The following is an 8,718-nucleotide window of genomic DNA, read 5'->3' as shown; positions in this document are numbered from 1 at the left end:
CTGAAGTTGCTCGGGAAAGGGAGAGGAAACAGGAGCTTAAAATCGGCAGTAGCCTTGCTTTGATTAAGGAAGAAAGGTGTTTAGAAGGCGAAGATCATATGGATTGGCTGTTCAGCAGTGATCATATTTAGTATATGTCTATGTTTATTGGTGCGCTGTGTTGTCTTGGATACGATTATCAAAATGGCTGATATTCACAGAGATTAAGCATTGTGTCCTAAACTGAAAGATTAAATGAATGCAAGAATGACTCTTTGAGATTCTGAAACTTGTTATATCAAGAAGCCATCTGAGTTTTGTAATTTGAAAGAGGCGATCACTTCATTAGGAATATGAAACAACATGCTAATAGTAATGAATAAAGCAAAAAAAGTCAGTATAGATATGCAGCTCAATAGTTAAGGGCATTAGTTTAAGCCTTGAGAACAAGTGCATAACTTATCACATTAAAAGCACACATAGCCATAGCAAATTAGTTTCAACAAAAGCTGCAAGAATAAAGTGCATATTGTGACAGCAGGTCAAAGTCTTCAAAAGCCATGGTAATTAACATGTTTGGCTGGCATAACTACTAATGTGCACTAAGAGTAGTTAAGGCAAGGGAAATCAAATAGGCTAAGTAATCTTGCATTGTCTTAAAGGCGTCGAATAGGAACGCATGCAAAAGGATAAGCCTAGCTTATCTTAGGGGAATGTGTTCCTATTAGAAGCCCAATTAGCTTGATTATGCTGCAATCATTGCTCGAGTGAAACAGCCTTTACGTACCACTTAAGCACGCCTGACCTCTTGATGGTGCCTGCAGGACCAACTTGAATAAGGGATGCTTTAGATTGTAGTGTAGTGGCTAGAGCAGCAAATTCTGGCCAAGTTTCCTATACATTACACAGGTATAGTTAGCATGGTGCTGAAATTTAGACTGTGAGTATGTGAGCTGTTAACTACCTGTTTCTTCTTTTCTAGAAGTGCAGTGGCCGTAGAGCCTAGCAGCTTTGCACATTCTTCGCCAAAAGCAGTAAACCGGATGCTGCCAGTTCCATCCGTTGCAACAAAGGTGAAGTTGTTCCTGCATTGATTGAATGGATATTAGTTGCTGTACATATGTAGTATAATTAGTGTAGTAAATTAAGGCATACTTTAATTCAGCAATTTTTTCTTCTCCACAGTATGCACACATAAACTTAGAGCCTTGAAAGTAGTCACAGCGCTTGCTACAAGTTGCACATCCAATGTATGCAACAACATCTTCTTCTTGAGGATTAGGGATTGTTATTTTTACCCAGAAGCGTGTGTCAGGAGTAACATCTGCTGACTGCAAAATTAAGTATGTCAGAAATCGAGAGGAGTGATGCAGTTTGTGTTGCAGAGCTAATCTGCTGAGCATACCGTCTTGTCAGCAATTGCAGCAACTGGTGTGACATTTTTGCTGCTAAGGTCTTCAATCCGCTTGAGTTGGTGAGCAACACAGTCATTTAACTTATCAACATTTCCTTGCACCCTACATACTTATAATGAATTAGCAATGATAGATCAAGGTTGACAAATAGGCAGAGGACATGCTAAATTGACAGTGTATAAGTTGATTGTACCAATCGCGCAGTGCGGCTGCCTCAGGAGAAACAGGGTTTGGATCAATGGTTGTTGACATGGAAGATGCCAGGGAAAAACCTAGCAATGTTTGTCCAGCATTAGGCAAAACAGCAAACAAAGGCAGTAAATGTTTAGCTGCTGGAGTGAAGTTACCTCTGTGTGTAGCTGGCTTTAAATGCCTAAAGCTTATGATCTTGAAAGAGTCTAACCAATTACTAAATTGTTGGCAGTCAACAGTAGCTAGCTCGCCATAAACTGAGATAATAAGAGCTTGGTCAGGCCTGCATGGATAAAGCATTTTGTTAAGTTTATTGGTAGCCTAAAATGTGTGGAGTAATCATTAGCATTATTAATTTTGAAAACCTCTAAACACTGTGGTCAACAACAGCAATGTCGCGGACATAAAATGGAAATCCATTGAGTGAAGTCTTTTGTCGAACATCTTCCATGTGAACAACAACACCAAGTATGTCTGAATTTTGAAGATCAGTAAATGCACCAGACATTTAGTTAGAGTAATTCATGAAAAGCACTTGCATATCTAGGTATAGAAATGAACAGCATTACCAAATCGATCATTATCATTGCTAGTCGGAGGAACATCAGCAATAGGAGTATAGTGCGGGAGAACAGGACCAGAATCAGGCACCAAAGGTTGGATTGCAATCTTTCCTCCAAAGCCAATCTGGTACGGTCCTTCTTTGTTAATAAATCTGGGGTCAGTAGCTTTGATAGGAGCATCTGAAATTATGTATTCTTTTTTATGCTCAAGGACTGTTTTGAAGTGATCAATCTCATCTCCAAACAATGTTCCTCTAATCTCATTTCCCTGTATACATAACAACACAACCAAAAGTGTTAGTGAAAAAAGGCAGTCAACATTGCATGCAGAATAAGATAACAACATTATAAGGCCGTACCTCATCGTCTTCAAAGACAAGCTTCTGGAACCTCCTTTTATTAGAGGGAATTTTGACAAGAGACTTTTCCTTCACAGCAACCTTGATTTTATAGGATTTGCTCTTAGGAGTTAGCTTGCTGACTGGCACATATTCAGGCTTCATCTAATAATATACACATGTGAGTGTTTTGTCCAACTAAACATATTTCATGCACATATTATGCTTTAGGCAGCCTCCTAAATTGTTTTTTTCTTAATTTTTTTTAGCCTAAGTTTTAATCAAAGCATTAAGTAGCTTTCATATGTTTGCTTACTAAGCAGACATCAAGGCATATACCAGGCTTTCATCAGCACAGGAACTTTTAAAGTTACAATAACCTAATTTAGAGTTTGATTTATGCAAGCACTAAGGTAAGGCAAGTGTAATCTGTTCATGCTATTAGTGTGCCTAAACTGGAAGCAAAACTATTATGCAGTGCCACAAAAATTAATGCTGTACAGATAAGTAGTGGGCTTTCTAAGCATGCTAGATGGAACAGATGTAGGGAAATAGTTTTGTGAAGCATTAAGTGTAGGAATTGCAAGCAAAAATTCAACAATAATAGGTAGACAGATATGATAGATCTAGGTTGCTACATGATATAAGGAGAAATGATTGATATTAAATGCTATGTATATGAAAATTTCAGTATAAGAAAGAATAATATAGTTATATCATGCATAATATTACTATCATTAATTGTATAGGATAGAAATAAATAGCAGAAGGCATTAATGGACTTACTCTGATATGCAGTTGACTGAGAAGAAGAAGCTGGAGCAACTTGTGTATAGAATGTTGTAATAGGAAACAAGGTAGTTGTTAGTATGTTGTACTTATAGTAGTAGAAATATACAGCAAAATATTTAGGTGTTGCCTAACAACCTGTGTGCAAAATTAAGTAATGATGAGAATAGCTTATTAACCAACGGATTAAAGGCTGCTACAATGCTTTAGTTCCCCAGAAATATGAACTGCTTTATTGATTTGTGCAGCATTGAAGGTTACCAATGCAGATATTTCTTGAAGATTTGGAGTTGGTTGAAAAGAAGTTGCTATCTAATACCCTATGTGCACAAAATGTCAATGATGAGAGCAATCTATTAACCAGCATTTAAACTGGTTCTGTTGCATTGCTTTTTATTTTGCAAGTTGCAATGCTTAGATTTTTCGATTTTAAAAATACTCAGGAGGCTATCATAGTTAAGAACTCTATATTAGGAAAAAGGGGATTCTTTTCAATGTCTATTTAGAGCATCATGTTAAAATTGGATTGAGTAGTTGTCTTATGTGTAATAGCTTTGAAGGAGGTGATGGATGGTTCTGTTTAATAACCATTAGATAATTAGCTGTTTTATGATTACTGTCATCCAAGATGCCTTTTTTTTTTGTATTTTAAAAAGAATTTGGATGTTGAAAGCTGAAATGGACTGAGAAATGTAAATATATTGGCAATCAAAAGAATGGGCTGTATATGTGGCCATAAGCATATGTGTTAGGATTAGGACTTAGACTAAGGTAAAGCTGGGCTTATAGAACTACACATTTAGGATTGGTTTTGGGATTAGGCCATTACATAATATATGGCCTCTTTAAAGATATATTTTGTATTAAGACATATTTGGCAACCTGAGCAAGTCAGTCACTTCTTTAGTCAGTCACTTGTTTATATGTTGAAAACAGTGTTCTTTCAAGTTTTTTTAAAAAAATGTGCATTTAATCAAGGGTTGAAAGTCTAATGAAAACAATTTGGGCTAACTTTGACAATAATATGTTATTTACTGCAACACAATTTTTGTGAGCACAGTTGACCTAACTACAATGCTTGGCATTAAAAAATGACATGCTGGTCACTGTGCAGATAATATAATTTATTTAAGGATATCTGATTTATATGAAATATGCTGAATTTGTATCAAACCATTTATGATAGTTTTAAAATACAGATATTTGTGGAGCATTATGAGTGTTATGAATTTTTTGACCTGTAATTATGACTGCCATTGAATATTCAAAAAGAATATTGAATATGGCTTCTGTTTCAATGTCTGTAAACAGAATCTTATTTAAGTGTTTTCTTGTCAAAGATATATTAAATGCATTTAATGTGATAAAGAAAAATGGTCTGTTTTTGGCTCTATATATAGCACTGCTTGCCATCAAGCATGGAATGCTTATCAAATTGTGATTACAGGCAATAAAATCCATCCTAACAGATTGTTTTTTAAGTTAAATGGCTGAGTATGCAACTACGTTTACTGTTCGCTATCAGCCTGAGGATGCAGAGATAGTGGTATGAAATAGAGTCTATTGAACTATTATCTTGCTATGCTGTAATACATGTAGTTAGCATTATTGTGGATGTTAAAATTATTATATGCCTAGCTTTTATTATTTATTGCTAATTTTATTATCGTGGTGATATTTTGGCTATGCATTTTACTCTACAGCACATCCCTGATGAATTTCAAAGCATACTATATGAAGGATTTGAGGGTGTGAATTTGCTAGTGCATGATAAATCTAGAATCTGGCAAGCTACCATGGTACAACAAGAGGATGGAAATAACTGGATGACTGTTTTAGAAGGTGGCTGGTGTGATTTTGTCAGAGACAATGGTGTAATCCCAGGTGATGGTCTCAAATTTACGTACACAGGCGAGAGTACATTCTATGTTCAGATACTGAGGCCAACAGGGGGCAGGAGAACAGAAGGCAGCGGATTTGACAAGGGCAATAGTAGCTCGAGCAAGAGGCGAGGACGTAAGCCAGCCTATCATGGCAGCTCAGCAAGCATGGCTGAAACAAATGGTCGCCTTGAGGAGCTTGCAGATCATTGTCGTGAGCCGCATTTTAGATTTATTTTTACAGCACCTTATCTTAAGAAAGGGACAATTGTATGTGTCTATAATAAGTGCTTGTTTTTTTTTAAAAAAAAAGTTTGAAGCTATTTGCATGGAATAACATTGTGTGTTATCTTGTTGTCTGCAGAATGTGCCTGTCGAATTTGCAAATTACTGGTTAAGTGAGCTTGAGGACTCAAGCCATGTATTACTTCAGCACTTTGATACACAGTTTCATGCTAAAGCGAAGTGTGTGAAGAATGGTGGACTAATCACCAAATGTGAGATTACAAAAGTCATCAATTTCACAGCTAGGTATAATGTGCAAGAAAATCAAGGCGCATTAATTAAGTATAGAAAAGGATACCCTGCGCTCTTTGATATAAATCTAGTGCCAATGTGAATCACTATGAACACTTCCTAGTTTGGGTTTGATGTAATAAGTCCTAACAATAGTCTGTGAGGACATAATAAAAAAGGGCACAATGCTGAATATATTAGGCCCTTTTTTTTTTGTTTTTTTAAAAAAACCTTTTAATCTATATATAATTTAACCAAGATGATTAAACAAAAGATGCAAATTAAAGGCCTGGCTTTTTACAATAACATATAGCTGTAGCCCATGTCATATACCTGTATACAATCAGACAGCCACTTGTATGTTGTGCAGTGCATTAAGTGGTTCTAAACCACTGCATACTGATTGTGTGCAATTTTAGCTATAAGTCATGTTAAGCAGTATATGATCTTATGAGTAAGCTCTTTTGTCCATTAGTGTTTTTTGAGGTCTAACCCAATTTTGTGGTGTATGAGCTGTGATGAGATGACTCATGCAAGACACATTTTTATCCCAAAAACAATAGAATGCACCATCTCTGTATATATAAATGAGGCTAAGTTGGCACAGTTCTATAGTTTTTTGCTGCAATATCTTAACCATTCCATACAGCATATTTCAAAGTAAACAATTCAAAATGGCAAGCAAGGGCAAGGGCAAGGGCAAGGAGAGTAGTAGTGGACGGCACGGGTCGGCTAAAGAAACAAGCATAAGGGCAGTGGTGGATCGCGTTAATTCACTTGAGGAAAGGATGCAACAGCTAGAGAAGCTTGTTTCTGATCTCTGTTTTGGTGAACCAGAAGATAAGGTGGCCAGTCAACAAGGAGACTGCTGCATGCAAACTGCTGAGGTCGATGCTAAACAAAACTCACAGGAAGGGACAAGCAAGTACACTGGCCATCCTATTTTTCACAGCACCGATATTCACCATCACTCTAGCCCATCATACACCCCTGCAAGTGATGCTTCAGGTGGAGTTTCATTTTAAGCAGGAAAGACTTAATGTCATCTAATTGGCTGCTACACCTGTGCTACACCGCTAGGGATCTAAGTAAATGCTATAAATTCCCTGAATGTATCCTGAAATGTGTTTAGGCTGATATTAAGTCTTCAATGTCTAGGTATTTAAGTTTTATTAAGTGTATTGTCCTATGTGACCTATGTGAGAGTTATCGCTGTGTTATATCTGTTCTTTGTACTAATGCTAAGCTAAGTCTTAGCCAGAAGATGTTTTAAAATGGCTGTCTTTGTTAAAGCCTAGTAAAGAATGACAGTTCTTTGTTTAGCAAATATTTAGCACATGCAGTCTAGCACATAAAATAAATAATGGCAAAGGCAATTACGCAAATGATATTAAATAAAGGCAATAGCATATAAAATAAAGAGTTACTGGATGTATCTAAATCCAGCAACAATACAAGATATGCATATGAACTCAGAAATTGCAACAGGCTATACACACAAAAACTAATGAAACTAAACTGTGACAAGCTCAAAAATATCATAGTTACAGCTGGCTAAATGATTGAAGCTAACCTTAGGACATCATAAGAAACAACATTTTTAACATGTGAAGCAGATAAAGCAGTAGATACCTTTGGTGTGAAGACAATGACTTTCTCAGATTTCTTAGCGCGTGAGAGTGCTACATATAGTTGACCATGTGAAAAGCAAGGTTGGGGAAGATATACGACAATTCTGTTCAACGTTTGACCTTGTGACTTGTTTATTGTCATGGCAAAACTGAGTTTAATGGGAAACTGCTTTCTCTCAAATTGGAATGGATAATTTGCTGAAGATGAAGGACGAAGATTAACACGTGGCAGAAACCAATGCTTCCCTTTGTAATGGCCTGTTGTTATAACGCACAAGATGTTATTTGGCAAAAAACGCTTACATATAAGCCTTGTTCCATTACAAAGACCTTCAGATGGCGCTATGTTTCGCAGTAAGATGACAGGACAGTCTATCTTCAAGATGAGTTCATGAGGGCTCATACCTCCAGGACATAATTTGTTGAGGAATTCAGTCGGGTAGAGGGTGCAATTATCATCAAGTAGAGAGTCAAAGCTTTTGTATGAAGCATGCTCTCCCGGGAATTGGTCAATCAAATAAGTATTGATTGAATCTACATCTTCATTCATGGGAGTAAGGATTTCTGTTTCTGTAAAATTGCCTGGACACATGTCCATGCTGCCAACTTCCGGGAAAGCAGCAGACGCCACAGCTGGTACAGGAACGACTTCTGGGTCATAGCAATGTACAATGTGCGGTGGCAACTGCACAAAATCAACTTCAGTGCTCTGCAGCTGTCCATTTCCAAGTGCCAGCAAAAATTCAGAATATATAGGATTGTGTTTAGCTCTAATGTTTTCGGTTAATCGGAATCTTATCATCTTAGGCCATAAGTATGAGCTGACTAAGCTTGCAGCTACAACCTCTTTCTGAGACTTCCGAGGAACAATAGGGAGGACTTGCCTGAAATCTCCTCCAAATACAACCACCTTCCCTCCAAATACCTGATCAGGGTCACAGAGATCCCGAAGAAGCAGATCTAGTGACTCCACATTTTCCTGTCGTGCCATGGATGCTTCGTCCCATATTATCAAAGAAGTGGCTCTAATTAAAGCGGCCAGGCTACCCTGTCTTGGAACATCACATGCAAGAGATATCTCTTAATCAAGAGGAATTTTGAATCTGGAATGTGCTGTTCTGCCAGATGGTATGTTTGAAGCTGCTATCCCTGAAGTTGCAGTAGGCAACACAATTTTGTGAGCTAGTCGGACCTCAGCGTATAATGCATTATACAGAAAAGTTTTTCCAGTCCCACCAGGACCATCTACAAAGAAGCAGCCAGCAATGCTTTCATTGACATGTTCCATAATGCTATCAAATGCTATCTGCTGAGCTGAATTTAAAGCATCTCTGCAAGAGATGCATTCATCAGGTATTGGTGCCTCCAATGCATCAGCAATGTCTTTGGTTTTCCTGATTTCTGCATCATCAGCT

At 37.3% G+C, this 8,718-nt stretch overlaps 2 protein-coding genes across 2 annotated transcripts; both read right to left on the bottom strand.

The window, feature by feature from the left end:
- Positions 1 to 735: 735 nt before the first annotated feature.
- Positions 736 to 2,094, bottom strand: LOC145571294 (replication protein A 70 kDa DNA-binding subunit B-like). Its single transcript, XM_081630355.1, has 6 exons — positions 1,962 to 2,094; positions 1,588 to 1,843; positions 1,385 to 1,496; positions 1,135 to 1,310; positions 944 to 1,064; positions 736 to 873 (listed from the first exon to the last, which is right to left on the bottom strand). The coding sequence occupies exons 1-6, from the start codon at positions 2,092 to 2,094 to the stop codon at positions 736 to 738; spliced, it is 936 nt and encodes a 311-aa protein (XP_081486481.1).
- Positions 2,095 to 7,226: 5,132 nt separating this feature from the next.
- LOC145571293 (uncharacterized) lies at positions 7,227 to 8,294 on the bottom strand. Its single transcript, XM_081630354.1, has one exon. It carries the CDS (start codon positions 8,292 to 8,294, stop codon positions 7,227 to 7,229), a length of 1,068 nt encoding a protein of 355 aa, XP_081486480.1.
- Positions 8,295 to 8,718: the final 424 nt, after the last annotated feature.

Source organism: Chenopodium album, chromosome 12, assembly GCF_948465745.1.
Source record: "Chenopodium album chromosome 12, dcCheAlbu1.1, whole genome shotgun sequence".
Classification (NCBI taxonomy): Eukaryota; Viridiplantae; Streptophyta; class Magnoliopsida; order Caryophyllales; family Amaranthaceae; genus Chenopodium; species Chenopodium album.
The sequence above is the reverse complement of the archived record's forward strand: the minus strand, read 5'-3'. Positions and strand labels throughout refer to the sequence as shown.